This window comes from Neopsephotus bourkii, unplaced genomic scaffold (genome assembly GCF_033783945.1).
Source record: "Neopsephotus bourkii isolate Nb327-2 ecotype Australia unplaced genomic scaffold, CSIRO-AGI_Nbou_v1 NB_1272, whole genome shotgun sequence".
NCBI lineage: Eukaryota > Metazoa > Chordata > Aves > Psittaciformes > Psittacidae > Neopsephotus > Neopsephotus bourkii.
This window is the reverse complement of record NW_026901757.1, coordinates 544,237-566,449: the sequence shown is the minus strand read 5'-3', so window position 1 is coordinate 566,449 and position 22,213 is coordinate 544,237. Positions and strand designations below refer to the sequence as shown.

Sequence of the window (22,213 nt, the reverse complement as noted above, 5' to 3'; positions counted from 1 at the left end):
AATATCTAACACACCCATCAATGCATTGATGTTATTCAGAAAAGACAATTTCTAATTCAGTACAAAATACCAAACATTTTAGAAAATACAAAGTTCTTGAGGGACGCAAAGTTTTCCCACCACAACCATGACAACTATACATCTGAACTTAATGTCACATTTGCACTGTGCTTACAATACACCTTCTAATCACTTGAATAATATAGTTTTATCCCTTCAGTGGCTTGCCTCCCCTACCCTATCTGAACAATAAACACAAAATTGTTCACTGTTGCTCCTGAAGTTGAATTGTTTTTAAAGACTTGGTTTTGCAACTTGCCTGTGGCACTGCCTCAACTAACAGCCTTTAACGAAAAATTGTTTCTGGGGTGAATAAATAAAAAAAAAAAAAACAAAACCATAAAACCAAAAAAAAAAAAAAAAAAAAAAGAAGCAGCAGATATATCTGGGGCTGTTTGCCAGGTGAGAGAAAAATTTCTTTAACTCTTTTATTTTTCTCCCCAAGAAGCGGGAAAGGTTACATAAACAATAATGTTACAGTCCTGAACTAAGCTACACCCATCTCTACTGCAGACTGTCTAAAAACCCACAATTGATTATACCAACAGATAAAATAAAAACAAATACTAAACTTATAAAATCTCAAACCCAGTTAGCTACATCAGTACCAACCAGTTACAAAATTAAGTTGCCCAAATGCTTTGTAAACTTGCAATTACCTTTCCTTTCAAAAGGAAGCATGACCCTTAAGTAAACAACCATGAAACAAAATTTCTCAATAAAGAGAAATACATACTTTGTATGTTTTTGGTATGCTAATATACATCAACACGTGACATCAATAAGATGAAATAAATAGCAGTGTTATGTAAAAAATCTAAACAAATAGGATTTCTGCTTTTGTATATTATTATGCATGCAGTTTTCTGTATGGAGAACAGACTTCTGGTTGGATTAAAAAAATGAATTGATTTTTAAAACCTGTATTTGAAAGTTAATCCATTTAGAAAAAACCCTATAGTACAGGAATAAGGCAGAACAATCAGTGTGGCATTTTCATTTGTTAAGACTGCATCTGTAGTGAAAAAAAATATATCAAATTGGATATTTTTAATATAGCAGTTCTTTTTATTGAGAGATTAATACTTAACATTTGATACTGTGTGTTCCCCTCCACCAATAAAGTATTGTGGGGGGACAGTACAGACATGCAAAAATTAATGGAGTTTGATTCTCTCTCATATTACCTACAGTGTGAAAAGGAGTTATTCTTGGTGCTAGATATCAGAGCTAATCAAAACTCAAATTTAGTTTCAAATCCCATCCTTTGCTTTTTAGGACTCCAGTTAAAAAAACCCCTCAGTTCTAACTGCAAAGTCACCATAACTTACCTCCACATCAATGAGCTCTGATATATATAATCTCTCAAGTACGCAACTGAGGAGCATTCACATTCATAAACACAAAAAATATTACCAGATAGGTTAAAAATGGCTCCTGCTGATGCTTTTCATGTGGGCTTACATACCCAGCCTTAAACCTGACTTTCTACTTAATTTAATATTCTGACTCATTAGTTTTATTTGTTCCCTAACAAGTAGTAGGTTACATAATGAGTTAAGATTCTGTTGATTTGTATAATTTTAAAAATTGTTTTGGGGTTTTCTTGGTATTAATTCTCGCTCTTCTTTCAAGAAAAATGACTTGCAGTGCATGCTTCTAATTACTGCTTCAAAGTATATTTGACAAGTGCTAGAAGTTGTAAATCCACCATTCCAGCATACTGCCTATTCAAACTAGACTCGGAATCATTTAGCCTGGAAAAGACCTTTAAGATCGAGTCCAGCTGTAAACCTAATACTGCCCAATCCACCACTAAACCATGATTTAAATAAGCATTGCTTCATTTTCGAAGCAATTTTCTTTTTGGCAGTAAACAAATACAAGTGCTCTTGGTTAAATAAGTATCTGTCTTCAAAACAAAGCACTGCTTTTCCTTTTTAACTGCTGTCATCTCAAACTTCATCAGTGCCAAAAGAGAACTTAGGTCTTAACCTAGATTAGTTCCTGTCTAATAGTGACCATAATAGCAAACAATCACCTGAAAGACAGAGAATGGCAAATGCCCCTTTATGATCTTAGGCCCGTAGTAGTCTTTGAAAATATTGACTTGTTTTATGAAATATGCCTGTTCCCCAGTTACTTATAGAAGAAAAGCACAAAGCAACTAAGGTTAGATCTACACAAGAGTGAGAGAATACGAAAGATTAGTATGTCTGGCAGAGTAAAATCAAGTCAACCCACCAACACCGGCTAAAATTAAAAACCTAAAAACTTAGTTCTCTAGATTCAGATTACATATTCACAGAATAAGACAGTTTAAGAAAAGCACTAAGCATGCAGAAATCTCCCTGAAGTACACAAGAAGTATTCAAATCCTGAAGAAAATAGAGAGAGATCAAGACAGCCAAAATTTAAGACTGCAACATAATTTTTTTTTTTTTTTTCCAGTGAACACAGGTATCTCACAGAAGGAAATGCACTATTCAAGTGATTGTACAAAAAAGGCATAATGAAAGGAAAAATACTTATTGCTTTGCTATACATCAGCTTTATGCTTTAAGCCTCCTCATCTTTGCACAAACATGTTTCAATGACCAACAAAACCACAAACAATTGGTATTGCTTTTTAATTGTCTTTAAGAGAAATTTTCATGTCAAAATTAATTTGACCCTGACATCTTAATTTACGGGAACTGATAATGACGGTTTTCAGTATCTGCTATTTGTGCAAAGTAATGCACTCACAGTATCTGCAACTAAAAAGAGAGATGTAAGCACACCTATAGAAAAAATGGGACAACTACCACATAAATAGTTTTTGCCAGCAACTGCCTTATAGGCACATTTTAAGTCCACTTGGAAGCTGATAGCAGTAAGTTTTATTGTGCTAATTGAATACTATATTATCTCCTGTTAAGGATACAGCGTAGACATGGGGGCAAAAGGGGGCAGGGGATGGAAGAGAACAGATTTTTAGAGGTTTTTTTGGTTTTTTTTAAATGTAAAGACCATGCCAAAGAAAATGCAAATTCCAAGTTTTGATGTCTATTTTGACGATCTGAAACAAGGCTTTTAATCAATGTATTATACATCAATTTGATTATGTTAACTTCTGATTATTCAAATGTATGAAATATTCATAGAGAACTGTCCAAACTTTTACATTTCTCAGACTTCTTTTCTTTATTAATTATCATGCCTGGAAGCTCTTTTAGAAAAAAGCAGCAGCCATCAGCCTGACTGAACCTGACAAGCTAGCAAGGCCCAATTACACTGGCGCTCTGTGGCACTTTGATGTACTGGAAACGAAAAGAGATAGGGGCAAATTGTATAGCACATTATGTTAATGACTTGATTTAATCCAGCCACTAAACTTTATGTAGCCTGTTAAAAAAGATGCTAACACTAATTACGCCACTTTAGAAAGGAAAGAAGGGGACAAGCATTTCATACTGACAAAGTGAAGCTCATAAATGTTGTAAATGAAATGAAACAAAATGAAGTAATCTATGATTAATTATACATCATAGACAAGAAGAAAAGAGAAAGAAGTAAGTGGTACAGCTAAGTACTGGAAAATCTGTTAGATACCCTTTATGATCAACATATCTAAGAAATAACCATGAACTGTCTAATTTGCAGCATGCAAAAAAAGGAACAGTATGATCTTAAATGGCTTAAACAGTTTGGCATACAACTTAGATTTATAGGATAATTAGCATAACGATCTCTAAAAATCACAAGTCTTATTTACACTGTTTGAGGATATTTATCTCAAAAGATAAAAGGCAGCGATTTTTAATCTTAAAAAAACATAAATTCAATCATAATTTTCACATGCTGTATTGTATAATTAACCCAAGATTTCAAATATAGCAATGTCTATTTTGACAATACAATCTGTATTAACATGTTGTCTTAATAGCTTATAGCTTTTGTTGTTGTATCTACCCTTCTTGAACATACACTTTGTTACCAGAGAAACAGAACAATGGAGAGAAGTAGAAATTAATGAACTAAAATGAATCTACACTCAAAATTCTCAGAACAGTTCTTAAATAATATTGATAAAATAAAATACAGGATGACGAGAGATGTGGATCAACCATATTACAGTCTGACTTAATGATCATGAGTAGCAGACATTTCAGTTGTCAAAATTACAGGTGAAATTTTTTTTCAAGCTTTTACCTATAAACAATGCTATTCTGTCTTCAAAAGTACCATCTGTGTTTTAGTGCAGCATATGTAAGTAAGAGCTTTTTGAAATCCCTTCTACAACTTAAAAAAAAGGTGCAATAATTCTCATATGAAACACTGCTTCATGTTGCTAGTTACTCTGTAAGATGTCACACAGCCCTGAAGAAAGGATTTAAAAAATAAAAATCAAACTACCTCTATCCTATCCAATTGCAGAACATTAAAGAAACTTAGCATCAATATTAACAGTACACTCCAGTCCTTTAAAAGGAGGCTAAGACAAAGCAAAGAAGTATTAACTGTTACAATTTTAAGTGCTAGCTTCATATTTTCTAAGATTGTTCAGTCAATGTTAGATCTAAAAGTAGAAAATGTCCTTACTTTTTAGAAAACTACAGGATTGAACTTATTTTTGAACGTAAATTTTCCAAATTCGTATTATGCTGTGTTATTCTGTATATATAACTTTACACTCATCAGTTGCTGGTTTTGAATAAGCCAAGAGGATATTATTACTGTACATGCCCACAAATAACAGTACACTGAAGTAACTGAATGCCGTACCTGTACAAACCTTATTGAAAACAAATGGTCAGTTTTAAACTGTTGGGAAGTCAGGAACAAAAAGAAATCTATGGATGAACTAAGAAACATATGCAAGGTTTATATGCCATTAACAACCCCAAGTTTATGCAATTGCCATTTCAAAAACATTCAATCAAGTCAACATACTGTGATGAAGTGTGTAGCTAAGTATTATAGATTTACGACAGGCCCTGACAAATGATATTATCCTCCTCTTCCTCAGAAAGCATTGCAAGAAGCAGGAAAAGCCCATTTCCCAACATAAAGGCAACAGGTAGAACTGAACAAGACTAACCTCTTTAGATGTTCACATTACAATAGTTATCTCTTGTTAGGCAGATTTTGTGCAGGACTAATATTAGACTTTGGACTGAAACTAATTAGAAAAGTCTAATTCTAAGTGTGTATGACAACAGCGGAAAAGATGACAACAAATTTCCCCATTAGAAAAACACCTATAAATCACATGCACAATATAGGCACATTAACTTTTTTCTTTGTGGAAAGATGTCTACTCAAAATGTAAACAGGAAAACACACTCATTGACAATGCCTTTGAATCTAAACCTAGCTATAAGCAAAGTTATTCTTAGAGGGCATTAAGCTTAAAATATTTTTCTTAGACTTACCATATAATTGCCATAAATACTCTAACTCACCTGTTTAATATTCTTGGATAGCGGACATGAAACAATACAGTCATCGCTGTCAGTTATTATTGATTCAATGGCATCATTTTCTTGTCTATCATCTTGATCTGCAAAAATAGAATCAACAGAGTTAAACCCCCCTGTATCTGTAGTCCATTTGAGACTTGCTGAGAAACCTGACAGCAATATATTTGCTTTTCTAATAAATAAAGGGTAAGTGCCAGGTAACTCTTCCTTGCAGAAGATTAATATTGGCAAATCAATGACCTTTACAGTAATCTAAACTGTGTATTTTTCTGATTTGCTGAAAAAAAAAAAGTAATGTTTCCCAGATGAAAGTTCATGACTGGCATGATAGAAGTCCTGTGATGAACTGAAGTATGAACAACACTTAGCTTTATATAAGAATATGGACTGAACGTGTGAATTTCCTCTATGTTGAACATTCTTCTTTACATGTGCATGGCGTACTTTTTTTTTTTTTTTTTTTTTTTTAAGTAGATCTGTATAAATGTGACTTATTTTCTAAAACATTCAGGTCACTTTTCTTTAGAGAGAATTACTTATAAACACACTAGAATTCAACATCATGTTTTACAATTTTTCTAATGAATTCTTATGTGGAAACTGCAAATAACTGAACGTAAAATTTTAGTATCTTGCTTGTGCTTCAAACTTGGTACTATTGACTTGGTTTATTAAATGATAAACAGTTGAATCTTGGAAGTGGAATAGGAATACCCGGCTTTATAATCTTTAAATAAATCTGCCTCTAACAACCTTATGTCACAGATGTGATAATACATAGCACCCCTCTCACTGTCTGAAAGAATTTCTGATATCAGCACTGGCTGTTATCTGCAGACAAAAGGAGCATATTCATTAAAATATTCTTTAGAACAGCACAGTTCTAAGAGAGAATATAAAGACATTTAAAATAGAAGCCAGGTTTCTTTTAATATTTTATGAATCTAGGTCAGATACCAGATTTTTGCATTTAATTACAATACAGCTTCCATTTAGGAAGAAAATAACGCCACCATATACACTATCCAGCTTCAGCTACAAAGTACACCAGAATACAATTTCTGTCATGAAGGTTCTCATAATGAGGCAGCTTCCACTGCTAGTAAGAAATGCTTAAGAAAAGTCTGAGACATATATTTATCAAGAAAACACAGTTACTTATTCATAAAAATGAATTCTACCTTCTGATTCCAATTCTTCAGTTATTTCTGTCTCATCTCCAGAGGTAACTGAGCTTTGGTTGGCCAACTGCCCCTCTGAGAGATGTGAGGGGTCATCTTTTTCCTGTTGAATTTCTTCAGCCATCTTCTTCACCATATCATCTGCTAGCCTTTCTTGTTTAACCTCCTGTACCACGTGCTGTATAAAAACAGATAAACTTACAGTCTTTGTAACAATCATGGAACAGTAAAATTTAATAAAGTTCAAAACTTGAAGAGAGTTATGGCTCACATTAATTATACATAGCCTTTAAACAATTATATTGCTTACGCAGTGCAGGAAACAATGAGAAGTTGTCAAATTCAGTAACAAATAATTGATACAGAAGACAAAATTCTCTAATGATGCATATTTGTGAAAACATAACCATTATAATCATTTGGTACCTGTCAACATATATACACTGCTATATTTCCATATTCACTTATATTTCAGCTCTTTCAGTCAACAAGACTCAGCCCAAAAAACCCAAACCAAACCAAAACACCACCACCTTACTCAATTAGCAATTTTACAGCTTAAATCATACAGTATTTTCTATTTCAAAAGCAAACTGAAACGATAAAAAAGAGAACTGGCTTTGCTAAAAATGCAAACGTTATCTAAGGTCTTTAGTGCATAAATTACTCTGAAGTAATTTTATTCGCTCCTCTCTCTTCAAGTACAACTACATAAAATACTACCTCATGAAGAAATGTAACATCACAGACATGGCATCTTTCACGGAAATTTACTGGAGACCTATGCGTTGTTTATTATCCAACAGTTCTCCTCTTGGACTGAATTTTCCACAGAGACACTGATGCTTCACTTTCCACACTCGGAATCCATGAGGTAACTTCCAGCTATTCACAGAACAGCCAGGTTTCCCAAAAAGGGACCTGAAGAGTTATTTCTATTCTAACACATCTCGAGACACAACTTACTTCTTTTCTAACATGTTTGGAGCCACACAAAGCAAAACAGTGTTACCACGAGTTTTATCCTGTAAAGATTATTTTTGAAGTTTTCAAGCTGTAAGAAACTGACTTTATGTCTCCTTTATGCTCTTCCTTGGCACAGATGATATGCCACACCAACTGTGTTTTAGGCAACGTTTGGCCATTCTTTTTAATTCCTTCAGTGCAATATTGTGTCTTGAACATGGGACCCAAGTTTGTAGGCCAGGTCTAGCAGGGGCTGGTGGAGCTGGTCTGGAACAGTTTTGGTAGAAGGCTTGCCAGACTGGTCAAGGAGGCTTTAAACTAGATGTGCTGGGGGACGGAGGCATCATTCCGTCCCAATGCTCCCAGTCAGTTGCCAGCACCTATAATAAATTCTCGGAGCAATGTAGAGATATTCCAACTGCTCCAGCCAATGAGCCGGCTTCATTTGGAGCTCGGCTCAGATGCCTCTATACAAATGCCCATAGCATGGGGAACAAACAAGAGGAATTAGAGATGTGTGCTCGTCTACAGGGGTATGATATTATAGGCATCACAGAAACATGGTGGGATGGCTCCTATGACTGGAGTGTTGGAATGGAAGGTTACAGACTCTTTAGAAAAGACAGGCCTGGCAGGCGCGGAGGGGGAGTTGCCCTTTATGTTAGGGATAGGCTGGAGAGTATGGAACTCTGTCTGGGGACAGGTGAGCAGTTAACAGAGAGTTTGTGGGTCAGGGTTAAAGGGAAAACAGCGATGGGAGACATTACTGTGGGGATCTGTTACAGACCGCGTGATCAAGAAGAATCTGCGGATGAAGCACTCTATAGGCAGATAGGAAAAGCCTCATGCTCACAGGCCCTCATTCTCATGGGTGACTTCAACCACCCTGACATCTGTTGGAATGACGGTACGGCCCGGCACAAGCAATCCAGGAGGTTCCTCGATTGTGTGGAAGACAACTTCCTTCTGCAAGTAATAGAGGAACCGACAAGGAGAGGTGCCATGCTTGACCTCGTGCTCACCAACAGGGAAGGGCTCATTGGAAATGTGGCGCTCCAGGGCAGCCTTGGATGCAGCGATCACGAGATGGTCGAATTTGAGATCCTCAGGACAGTGAGAAGAGCGTGCAGCAAGCTCACTGCCCTAGACTTCAAAAGAGCAGACTTTGGCCTCTTCAGGAACCTGCTTAGTAAGGTTCCATGGGATATAGCCCTAGAGGGCAGGGGGGCCCAAGACTCTTGGTTGGTCTTCAAGGATCACCTGCTACAAGCTCAGGAGTGTTGCATCCCAACTAGAAGGAAGTGCAGCAGGAGGGCCAGGAGACCTCCTTGGATGGATAAGGAGCTGCTGAGGAAAATTCAAATGAAAAAAGAGTCTTATAGAAAGTGGAAGCAAGGACAGGCGGCCTGGGAAGAGTACAGGGATGTTGTCCGGGAAGCTAGGGACCAGGTTAGGAAAGCTAAGGCCCAGTTAGAATTAAACTTGGCTAGGGATGTTAAGGATAACAGGAAGGGATTCTACAGGTACATAGCAAATAAAAAACAGACTAGGGAGAATGTAGGCCCCCTCAGGAAGCTCTCGGGTGAACTAGCTACACAGGATTTGGAGAAGGCTGAGGTTCTGAATGACTTCTTTGCCTCGGTCTTCTCTAGCAAAGGCTCTGACCGCACCACCCAAGTCTTGGAAGGCAGACGCAGGGACTGTGAGAATGAAGACCTTGGGCCTACTGTAGGAGAGGGATTGGTTCGAGACAATCTTAAAAATCTGAACGTGCACAAGTCCATGAGTCCTGATGAAATCCATCCACGCGTCCTGACGGAGCTGGCGAATGAAGTTGCTAAGCTGCTGGCCATCATATTTGAAAAATCATGGCAGTCAGGTGAAGTTCCCGACGACTGGAAAAAGGGAAATATAACCCCCATTTTCAAGAAGGGGAAAATGGATGACCTGGGGAATTACAGACCAGTCAGTCTCACCTCTGTGCCTGGCAAAATCTTGGAGCAGATTCTCCTGGAAGGCATGCTAAGGCACATGAAAATCAACAAGGTGCTTGGTGACAGCCAGCATGGCTTCACTAAGGGGAAACCCTGCCAGACCAATTTGGTGGCCTTCTATGATGGGGCTACAGAACTGATGAACAGTGGCAGAGCAGTTGATGTCATCTACCTGGATTTGTGCAAAGCGTTCAACACTGTCCCACACGACATCCTTGTCTCTAAATTGAAGAGACGCCAAATTGATGAATGGACCACTCGGTGGATAAAGAACTGGCTGGAGGGCCGCACTCAAAGAGTTGTGGTCAATGGCTCAATGTCCGGCTGGAGACCAGTAACGAGTGGTGTCCCTCAGGGATGGGCGTTGGGACAGGTCCTGTTTAACATCTTTGTCACTGACATGGACAGTGGGATTGAGTGCGTCCTCAGCAAGTTTGCCGATGACACCAAGCTGTGTGGTTCGGTTGATACGCTGCAGGGAAGGAATGCCATCCAGAGGGACCTTGACACGCTTGTGAGGTGGTCTGATGTCAACCTCCTGACGTTTAACCATGCCAAGTGCAAGGTCCTACACCTTGGTGGGAGCAATCCCAGGCACAGCTACGGGCTGGGCAAAGAAGAGATTCAGAGCACCCGTGTGGAGAAGGATTTGGGGGTGCTGGTCGATGACAAAATGAACATGAGCTGGCTTCATTGTGCGCTTGCAGCCCAGAAAGCCAACTGTATCCTGGGCTGCATCAAAAGGAGTGTGGCCAGCAGGTCGAAGGAGGTGATCCTGCTCCTCTACTCTGTTCTCGTGAGACCGCACTTGGGAGTATTGTGTGCAGTTCTGGTGTACTCAACATAAAAAGGACATGGAACTGTTGGAACAAGTCCAGAGGAGGGCCACGAGAATAATCAGGGGACTGGAGCACCTCCCATATGAAGATAGGCTGAGAAAGTTGGGCTGTTCAGTCTGGAGAAGAGAAGGCTGCGTGAAGACCTCATAGCAGCCTTCCAGTATCTGAATAGGGATATAGGGGTGCTGGGGTGGGACTCTTCATTAGGGACTGTAGTGACAGGACAAGGGATAATGGGTTAAAACTTAGACAGGGGAAGTTTAGATTGGATATAAGGAAGAAATTCTTTCCTGATAGGGTGGTGAGGCACTGGAATAGGTTGCCCAGGGAGGTTGTGAATGCTCTGTCACTGGCAGTGTTCAAGGCCAGGTTGGACGAGGCTTTGGGTGACATGGTTTAGGAGCAAGGTGTCCCTGCCCATTGCAGGGGGTTGGAACTTGATGATCTTAAGGTCCTTTCCAACCCTAACTATTCTGTTCTATGATTCTAATATTCCAAAGTTACTCCATTTCTTCTTCATACCACCCCTCCCAACTATATAATGGTCATCATGACCATCATGGCTTGACTTCGCAAATGAAGATTTGGGAAGGGCTTTTTACCCACGCTTACTACAAGCGTGCTGATGACTAAGAAGGCCAATGTGGGATAGGCAAATCCGGCTACAAAAAGCACAGCAGAAGGTCTCCTTGGGTGGAACAGGTGGGGCGCGATTCTTCCTGCGTTGTCTTTTCTCCTCGAGACTAGTTCTTTGTGAACTCTCAAAGGAGTCAGCGGCATTATGTATGGTGTGCCTCCAAGCCTCCCGATTGGAGGCCAAGGTGGACCACTGATGGTAGTCAGTATGGCCAAGGCTAAGGTATTGTTTCAGGGAGTCCTTAGATCTCTTCTTTGGGGCACCTCTCTTGCGGCTACCGGTGGCAAGTTCACCGTAAAACACGATCTTGGGGAGGCGGTGATCCTTCATCCTAGAGACGTGCCCTGCCCAGCGCAGCTGCAATTTCAGCAATATGGCCTCGATGCTGGTGACCCCTGCCTGTTCGAGGACAGTGACATTAGACACATAGTCAGTCCAATGGATGTTTAGAATTGTACGGAGGCAGTGCTGATGAAAGCGTTCCAGGAGTCGCAGGTGATGACAGTAGATGACCCATGATTCAGATCCATATAAAAGAGTAGACAATACAATGGCTTTGTAGACACTGACCTTTGTACTTTTCTTCAGGTGTTTATTACACCAGACTCTTTTATGGAGTTTTCCAAAGGCTCTGTATGCCTTTGCTATTCTGTTGTCTATCTCTTTGTCGATCGTGGCATCCAAGGAAATGATGCTTCCCAGATAGCTGAACTGCTGAACTGTCTTAAGGTCTGACTCGCTGATAGTAATATGGGGATGGCGATGATCTTCTTGCGGTGCAGGTTGGTAGAGGACTACTGTCTTCTTCAAGCTGACTTCCAGCCCAAAAACCTCAGCCGCCTCCGCAAAGCAAGATGTTAAACACTGCAGAGCTGCTTCTGTGTGGGCAACAAGGGCAGCATCATCAGCAAAGAGCAGTTCACGAACAAGATGGTTTAGGGTCTTAGTGTGGGCCTTCAGTCGCCTTAGACTGAATAGGCTACCATCGGTACGATATCAAATATAAATGCCGTCTTGTTCGTCGAGGTCTGCTGTAGCCCTTTGGAGCATCATGCTGAAGAAGACTGTGAATAAGGTCGGTGCGAGAATGCAACCTTGTTTCACACCATTGGTTATTGGGAAAAGCTCAGAGAGTGCATCACCATACCTGACTTGGCCTTGCTGATCCTCATGTAACAGAATAATTATTTTGAGGAACTTGGGGGGACAACCTAATCGTTCTAAGATCAGCCACAAGCCTTTCCTGCTCACAATAATGGTAATTTCAAGAGGAAAGACAAAATAAATTTCACACAAACATTGAAAGAAGTGATGAGATTCCTCACTTTCTAATGGGAAAAAAACATTGTCATCACAAGGAATTACTTTTTACATATTTCAGAGATGTTTCTGTGATCTTTACAGTAGTTTGTTTATTGATGCATGATATAGAAAAGAAATAACGTATGTGTGGAGTTCAAATGCAGTGTATTATATAAACCCACAAAACCTGAATAATCTCATACCTCTGAAACACTTGGAACTCTTGAAGCCTTCATTTTCTGTGCAAGTTCCATGTTATTTTCAAGAGAGCCCTAATTTATGGGTGAAATTAGGGGAAACCTTTAATATATAGCACACAATTAACACACAAATGTAAGTATAAATTTAGAGGCAGATAAGTGTTTGGACAGGAAATTCTGTCCCCCTTTGCTTTCTTGCATTAGCACTGCTGTGTCTATCCTCTGCTATAACATCTGCCTGTGAGGCTGGACAATTCTGACTAATAGTTTGGGCAAATCAAACACTCATTCCATTGACTATTGTGTCTGGTTTTCTGGAAAGAAACTATTTGCTTTGGCATGTGTCACATTAATATCCAAGAACTAGATTCTCTGCTATTCAGAAAACAAACAGGAAAATGAAAGACTGTCTGTACAGTTTTAATCCATTAAACTTCTAATTCTCACATATCAGAGAAACACCATCTATTTCATTATTTAGTTCTAACAGTATTTTTGCCTCTAACCAGGCATTGAGGCTTGGATTTTTTAAAACATCTAGGGGAGCTGCCCAACCAATAATGAAGATTTACTATGGAGACTGAGTATCTGCCTCCCTCAGAAAATCCTAGTTTGTGAAAAATAGTCCAGCTTTGAGAATTTACTGTTTGGCCAGCTCAATAGAAATATGTTGTGTTTAACTTTATGGCAAACATTGCATTTTTCCATATCTAAGCTCTCAAAAGATCTGATTTCACCAACATTTGAGTTATTATTATTTTTTATTTAATAAATACGAAAGATCTACTTAATTCTTATTTCCAGTCTATACTGCATGGCACAAAACAACATTCTAGTTACAGTAAACTAAACAATGGCAGAACCACCTGTGAACTGTAAACTGATGTTAACATTATTTTCATTGTATGTGTAATCTCAGATGATGAACTGTGTCAAATTGTGTTATCTTGTTAGCACAACACTCAGTATCTGTTTGGATTAAGCTGGTTTCTTGAGCCATTTATATGTCTGTGCAAATGTTACACTGTGGAAAGACACTTACTAAGCCAGACAGCTGAGAAACACAGTGCACAGACAGCTGATTTGTGCTATTAGAATCTGTCCTGTTTATGAAAGTTGAAGCCTGTAAGCTGTGGAGGACACCAAGCAATTCTGTGTGAGTCACACAAATATCCCTGTATTGTATCCCTCACCTATATGCAGTACTATGCTATCATTCATTGGCTGGGACATCCCAGTCTTGTGCTGCTAAAATAATTTGAGTGTTCTTGATTATTAGCTCTAAGAATTGACCACACTGAGATGTTAGTAGCTTTTCTTTCTCCAACATGCATGAGAAAAATACTTAAACTTACTATCATCTGTTTTGTACCAAGATCCAGGAAAGATACTTTCTTCTCTGCTTGAGCTGCACACTGCCTTCGTTTGGGTGTTGGTTTCTGTAATAAAATAAACATAGCTGAAGCTCATTTATTGCCACATTCTAATCATCTTATTTTAGAGATGGTTAGACATAAATTTTGAGGAATTTCGAATTTTCTCAAAGCCAAATCTAACTGCACTAAATTCAATTCTAAACAGGCAAAATGATGTAGATGCTGTTTGAATAAGCAAAACCTCTACAACTGGAGATACCTTTCAGAATTCAGCCACAAATGGATATAAAACTCTACAGAGCATCTATGGAATGCCATATGAGTTCTAGGTAAGAAACAACTGTAGGACTCAAGTTAGTGGTATCATGTTATGTGGCAGAATGATTTATTATTATCCTTTATGGAGTGCTTGATTTTTTTTCTTGTGTAGGCTAAGTGTACCTTTGATACCTTTCCTTATGCCACTGCCCCTGGAAACTTTTAATACAGAAACAAAAACAAGACTGTTAATAGTTGTAAAATAAGAAAAAAATCCATAATTAGCTCGGTCATTATATTATAATAAAACACAAGAATAATAAAGTGGTTTATTACTCTTCATGCTTTATTAACATAGAGATTATCCTCCATTTCAACTGATTTTTACACACACACACACACACACACACACACACACAAACACACACACGAAATCTTTACAGTACTTTTAATTTATGAGTGATTTTTAAGAAGCTATTTGGTATTAGCATCATGCTCCAGACACCAGAATAACAAAGAGCATAGTGCAGATACAACTATGTATCTGTATATATGACTTGGGTATGGCCGATTAAGAATTGTTTTGGCTCAAAGCTACTCCAGCTGATTGGGTTCAGTCTGAGCTTCTAGGAGACCATAGAAAGAAATAGCTGATTTCATGACTGTCATAAATTTCAAGCATACCCCTGAAGTTACACAAGCAAGTGACTACATTTTATGCAGGTCATCTACATTGGAAAGAGAATTAATAAGAACTAAATTTATAGGGAAGACATTTAATAGATGTTATATCTCCTCCCTTCCCTGCCCCCCCCTTTTTGCTAATCAGCTATCTACCAGTATAAAAGACTTTTAAAAGTTTTGGACACAAGAATGATTTTATTTCCCGAAGGAAGTTGAAGATGGTAGTTATATGAAGTATTTGTGCTATGCATTTATTTTACAGCAAGGACAAATCCTGGTCACTGGGGAAAAACTAAATGACCTGCTGTAACAGCTTTTTTATATCTCTTAACTTCTGTGAGTTTGTTAAATTACTTACTGTCACCAATGAAGTACAAGAAGGAGAAGGGACTGGAGTCTGAGTTTTTTCCTCAGCTAGTAATTTAGTTGCCATTGATTTCTCATTTTGAATGTAATTTCCTAAGTCTGCAGCCATTGGTAATCCACTTGGTGGTAGGTAGACATGTTTCCATTTTAATTCAACTGTGATGGTACCAGCAGCATGTCTTTCAGAATCTGTTAGTTCAAAAATACCTGAAAACAGTATGTAAATATCGTCTCTAAATTATCTTATTCTACACCTATGCAAGAAAACACAATGCAAATCCGAATGGGATTCAGGAATTAAATGACTTAAAAGTCTTAATTTTAGAAGCTAATAGTGTCAAAATGCCCAATATAACACTGTGGACATTCAAAATCCAGAACTTAAAAGGGGCTGGATTACTGAATTAGTTCAAGATGTCCTGCAGGTTCCTCAGATAATCCAATACCAGATTATATTGTTATTGACATCTTTCAAAAGATCTAATTAAGACAGTTCCATATTTTACTAACTTTTGTTAAAGAAAGTGCAAGTTCTAAAAATATGAGTAGCTAAACCTATCAAAGAAGAAATACACTAAATTCACTTAGATTTTATCCTATTCCCATTTACATTGAATAATTATAGAACCATATGTTTATCTTACAGTTGGCAATAAAATAATTAAGCAGCTTTTATATTCTAAACTGATTATTAACTGATATCAACTTGCAAGGAGCAGTTGATGCACTGGAGGCAGAGCTGCTATTCACACTGTAGAAAAATAGCCTGATGGAAACCTCGTAAAATTCAACAAAACCAAATGCAAAATCCTGCATCAGCCCAGGAACAGTCTCAAACAGCAGCACAAGGTTAGGGGCTGACTGGCCACATGCAGCCTTGCAGAATAAGAGCTGGTCCTGTTTGACAAATGCAAGCCAGTGAGGTTGGGTCTTTGCAGCAAAGAATGCCAACTACACCCTGGCCTGTATTAGTAAAAAGGCAGTCAAACAGGTCCAGGGGTGTCACAATTTCTCCCCAATACCTACGAGATGGCACTTATAATACTATGCCCAGTTGTAACCTTTCCAGCAGAAGACACTGGCATTCTGGAGCAGGTCCAGTAGAGAGCTGTAGAGAACTTCAGGGCTGTGGAGCACGTGGCATAGGAGAGGCTTAAGGAAGTGATCTGCTCAACTTTTAGAAGAGGAAACTCAGTGGGGATCTTACTGCCACTTAATAGAAGGGTGAGGAAAAGACACAATCAGAGGTGCACAGCAGGAGGACAGCCTACAGGCACAAGCTGAAATATGGGAAATCCCATCTCTGCAAGATGAAAGTCTTTATTATGACAGTGATCAAACATAATTAGCAGTTAAATTCAGTCAGTGCTAGACTGATAACATCATTCCAATTATAATAATTTATCAAATCATAATTATTCTGTACCTGGGCCAGTACAGAGAACAAAAAAGGGATTTAAAAAACTTTCTTAGGACCATGATAAATTAATGTTTGGACACACGTTCTTCTTTTTTTTTTTTTTTATTGTGGATTTTAAAGAAAACTTTCACTCCTCTTAAATCTTGGAAAATGTCAAGAGGAGAAAAAAATTCTATTATTACTATCCACACTGTAAGGTACAGATTGGACTTCAGCTCATGGATATATCACAAATCAAACACCACTTTAAAGTTTGAGTTACAACCCAGCAATACTGGAGTGCTCTGTTAGTACTGTTCTGGTAAATGAGATATTAGATTCTTTTTTTTCTCTCCCTGGGTCTTTTCTTTCTCTAGTGTTTGACATTTAATGTTTATATTAAAATATCATTCATCAGTTCCAGAGCTCTGACAGACTTTTCACTAGCCATGACTTAAGTAACACTGAGATGCAAAATTTATTTCCAGGATCTCACTGGAGTTAAAATTCTGTCAGACAAGAATGATACAGGTTTATAGAATCACTGAGGTTGGAAATGACTTCTCAGATCACGAAAACCAACTGTAAACATAACACTGCCAAGTCCACCACTAAACCATGTCCCCAAGTGGCACCTCTACATGGTCTTTTAAATACCTCCAGGGATGGTGACTCCACCACTTCCCTGGGCAGCCTGCTCCAGTGAGGGAAGATGTTTTTCCTGATATCCAACATGAACCTCCCCTGGCAAAACTTGAGGCCTTTTCCTCTCATCATATCACTTGTTACTTGGGAAAAAACAGAAAAGAAATTGTCTCTCAGGTAGTTGTATAGAGCAGTAAGGCTCCCCCCTCAGCCTCTTTTTCCCCAGATTAAACACCAGCTTTGTCAGGCACTTCTCACTTTTGCTCCAGACCCTTCAGTAGCTTTGCTGCTCTTCTTTGGACACGCTCCAGCACCTCTAATGTCTTTTTTGGGAGCCAATGGCCCCAAAATGAACACATTATTTGAGGTGTGGCCTCACCAGTGCCAAGTACAGGAGGATCATTACTTCCCTTGTCTTGCTGGCCACACCATTTCTGATAGAAGCCAGAATTCTGTTGGCCTTCTTGGCCACCTGGGCACAAGCTGGCTTATATTCATTGGCCATCAAACAGCACCCTCAGGTCCTTTTCCACCTGACAGCTTTCCAGCTACTCTTCCTGAAGCCTGTAGCATTATATGAGGTTGTTGTGGCCTAAGTGCAGAACCCAGCACTTTGCCGTGTTGAACCTCATACAATTGGCCTTGGCCCACAGATCCAGCTTGTCAGATTGCTCTGCAGAGCCTTTAGTTTGATTCTTAAAGAGATTTAAAGGTTATAAAAGAGGATGTAAAGTTTTTGTTAAGTTTAAAGAAGTCTAATTCTTACCTGAGATAGATCTGTCATGTGCTAAAGAAATAAGAGGCACATTGGCTTTCCCTACATAAGAACCATCTTCCGTTTCACCATCATCAAATACATAAAAGGTTATAGATTCTGATTTTAGGTATCGGTCTAACTCTGCATTCATCGGCACTTGGAAACACATATGGTCATCTATTTGTGGGTTGTTGTTGCTAGCAATGATAGGAGTATCATGGTCTGCAAAATCAAAGAACTTGTAGACAACATAAGGATTTGGCTGAAGACGTTTTTTTCGGGATTGTAGATTGTTACAACATTTTATTGTAATGTGGAGTTCATTTAAATTGCCATCTGTTGAAGTGCTGACTTGGGCAGTTCTGAGTATCTGCTGCTTTAAATGAAAAAGAAGTTAAATTAAAACCATTAGAATTCTTATGCTGGTGAACTCTAACAACTATATAAATAGAACAAATGACATTATTTCAACGACACTCCAACTACTGTTTAATTTAAAATGTCAAAATATTACTTGTTCTATAAATTCAGTGACATCTCTTGGGTTGTTGGTATAAGGAAATATGAAGTTAATTCCTTCAGGTCTGTGATTGTTTGCTTTATTCTTCTGAAGTTTTATGATCTACTTGTCATTTGATAATCTACAAAGCAGTGAAAACCACAGTTTTAAGAGTGATTCATATCTAGTGCCACTTTGAAGTGAAGGATTCTGACCTTGACATTCTGTTCAAGAAATTTTTATAATTGTAGTCTCTTTTATATATGTATACTTTTAAATAATTAAAATTGCACAGCAGATTCCTCTGTTTTTTGCTTTCTCCCAAACCTTTACCTACACAAACAATTTACGAAAACTAGAACTCAACATGGGAAGAGTAATAATTAGTGTTTGAGGCAAATTAAAAATCTCAATGGTATCACAGGTTGTTTTGAACTACCTATCAACATGACTTGTACATACCGTGGAAACCATAGCTGGCAAACTGAGAAATTCTTTTAATAAAAACTTAAAGATTAAGAAGAAAACAAATAATGTAACTATCCTAAATGAGTAATCCTCATCTATATCTCAAAAGGCTCTACTTTACTGTACTGTATCACAGCTACTTTCATTAACTGTATATAATTATCTTTCTTGTGAAGCCAGAGTTCTGTCTGGTGTATGGGGAAACATGTATCAGTTTGATTTTGTGCAATAAAATGTTAAATATTTTGTTTAAATAATACACACTGAAATAACTAATGTGAAAGCCAAACATGACAGTTTGCACCTTTAAGAATACTATTTCTGGCTACATACAGCATTGGGTAAAAAAAAAGTAATTACAACTGTTTATGTACAGTTCATGTTTCCATGATTTCTGCTGCTATACAGGACAGAAAATTATTCATGTATGTTTATTTAACTAATGAAAGCTTAAATTTTGGAACACACAACTGAAGCTACTTTTGCAGCTGCAGACTGACAGAACCTTTAATATAATGCAACCATCAGCTACAGCTTCATAACTTTTACTTTCCACCACAAAACATTTCTGAAAAGTGGTGTTTCAAGCAGTTCTATAGAAGATGTTCTTAATTTCTCACATTTTTCTTACTTTATTTTCTCCCACATAATCCATATCTTTCAGTTGCCATGTTTGAATTTGCAATTTTATATTAATGACAATAAAATGTGCTATTCCACGTGCCTTACCTTTCAACTGTGTTTGGGTTAGCAACATAGCTAGAAATAACATAATCAAAAATATAGAAAACTAAATCACAGAGTTTTGCATTTAACAAAAGCCAGATTTTGTGAGCTGCTTAAAATACTTCTGATTCTTTTAAAAATCAGATTTAAAACAAATGTTACAATGTTATTAAACATGAAGTTATTCTGAAATTGGCTACACTGACCTTTAAGACAACTCATGCATTAAACCTGCTTCTCAGATTACATCAGGAAATGCATTCAGATAGTATTATAATGTAAATTTACATTATGGAATAATATAAAACATTAAAGTTACTCCAGACTTATTGTAATTTAAACAGCTATAGGTAAAAATAACCCCATACCCATTAGAAACTAAAATTTTTCAATTCATACATTTCAACCTGATTGTTTTTATTTCTTAACAATTGCTAAATATTTTTGAAAGCCCCTTCTTTTTCTGCTGTGTAATCATAAACATGATTATACAGTGCATTTTACATATGCATTATACAGTGCATATTATCAAAATTCTCTTCATTGTTCATCTTAAAAAAAAAAAGCTGATCTGACATGTAGCTTGTTTAACATTTGTCACTACTGAGTTAGAACAAAATGTTAGAAAATCTGGCATTTGCAGGCTAAATAAATTTAATATAATAAATATTCTAGTGAAAATTTTAATTTCCTAGTGAATCATTCCACTGCTATAGATACTTTATAGTTCAAGAACCTTTAACTTTTGTTAACCTTGAATGTATCAAGACTTAAACTTTTTGAAATGAAAAAGTAATATTCAACAGTTTATTCTACCAAAACATGAAGTTCAAAACCAAACTTACCTGAGATGGTTGTTCATGTTCCCTAAAACTGGCGGTTAAATACCCCAGAGCCTTTGACCTCTCTTTGTAGAGACAAATAGCTTGATCCATAGGAATTCGTAACCTAATCCAGTATTCTACGGTACCGTAATTTTGAATGTTTCCTTTGATTCCTGAGGAATAAACACATACATGATTGCATCAATTTTTTTTCAACATTGAAGTCCTTAAGTCAAAAGCTAGGAAATGCCACAAACTGAGGATTAGTTACCCTACCACTACGTATTATGACAGCGTTTGTGACATCAGATATGAAGTTCATGTTAGAAACAACAATTCCTCTAGCTTGATGTATCTGATACAAAGCTGGCACATAGCCATTTTTTCGTATCATAATCTGCAATATTTATTGCCCAAGCTATAGACTCAAATTCTTTATTTTAATCTCTCTATATAAAGCAAACAAAGGTTAGAATGGTTTTGTATGTCAACAGTTGGAAATGTCCTATAAAGTGGTATGCAGTTTAAATCATCGGCAAAATACCACTTTAAAATGGCTTATTAAACCAAATTTTGACAGAAGTGGGCAGTCAGAGGTCTCTGCATAGACTGATCTGACAAAATACTTCTAAAAGAAAAAGTAAGCAGCACAGGCTATCAATTACTTCTTAAAAAAAACGTTTGTCCAGACTACCTTAAAATTACGTAACACAATGAATTAAAGGAAGAAAATGCACAGAACCAACACCACCACCTCCACAGATGATGCTCCTATGTGAAGTATTATTAACTGTAATCACCACCATTTACACCTTTTTGATGCCGTATGACTATTATATGAAGGCATCTGACTTAACACTTTAAATGACAACCACTGTAATCCTTTACTTACTCATAAGGAATGAGGGGATGTATTTATGACATCTGGGCCAGATATAAGGCACTGATGTTTGATAGTCTTATAATGCAGAAATGTTTATGTTTTGTTTGTTGTTTTTTTGTTTGCTTAGTGTATATCCTGCTAGAAAAACTGCATACCAAAAGTAGAATAACTTAATTTCACTTAAACATAATCCAAGTCTTACTGAAATTACTGTACGTTTCACAGTTTAATTAGGTGGGGACCCCTTAATTCAGTACCAGTAACAGTCTCAGAGAATAAAAGAAACTTGAGTTTAACAAAAACACAATAAACAATATATAAAATAATAAAGCAAAATTAAAAAGAGTATCAGTCTCATTTTTAAATATCTTCTCTAGAGTATTTATAAATTCTAACATGAGTAGTACTACAATGCAATCAAGTACAATGCTCTACTACTTTTCTCCATGTTGTTTTTGTATAATTTTGTTGAGTAAAGTGATACTATCTTTTACTAAAATTCTTTACACATTAAAGAATTTACATGTGTAAAGAATTTAATAATTTTTTACATGAAGTAACCCTTTGCAAGTAACATTTATGTAAAACAAAAAGTCACTTACTACTTTCAGACAAGATTCTCTAATGCCATTTCCAGCATGTCACAAACTTCAGGATCACTATATTAATACCATCTTTGTCCTC

At 37.3% G+C, this 22,213-nt stretch overlaps 1 protein-coding gene across 6 annotated transcripts in view; it reads right to left on the bottom strand.

Annotated features, from left to right (window-relative positions):
- The window catches only part of RPGRIP1L (RPGRIP1 like), a 64,448-nt gene that overhangs the window by 5,762 nt on the left and 36,473 nt on the right, over window positions 1-22,213 (bottom strand). For 5 of the 6 annotated variants that reach the window (XM_061365069.1, XM_061365070.1, XM_061365071.1 and 2 more), the window contains 7 exons: window positions 20,668-20,819; window positions 18,139-18,505; window positions 15,321-15,535; window positions 14,000-14,083; window positions 12,648-12,716; window positions 6,707-6,884; window positions 5,508-5,605 (listed from right to left, as the gene is read on the bottom strand). In XM_061365069.1, coding sequence (XP_061221053.1) covers window positions 5,508-5,605; window positions 6,707-6,884; window positions 12,648-12,716; window positions 14,000-14,083; window positions 15,321-15,535; window positions 18,139-18,505; window positions 20,668-20,819 — 1,163 coding nt within the window. The remainder of the gene's footprint in view (window positions 1-5,507; window positions 5,606-6,706; window positions 6,885-12,647; window positions 12,717-13,999; window positions 14,084-15,320; window positions 15,536-18,138; window positions 18,506-20,667; window positions 20,820-22,213) is intronic. The other variant, XM_061365073.1, reaches the window with a different exon arrangement.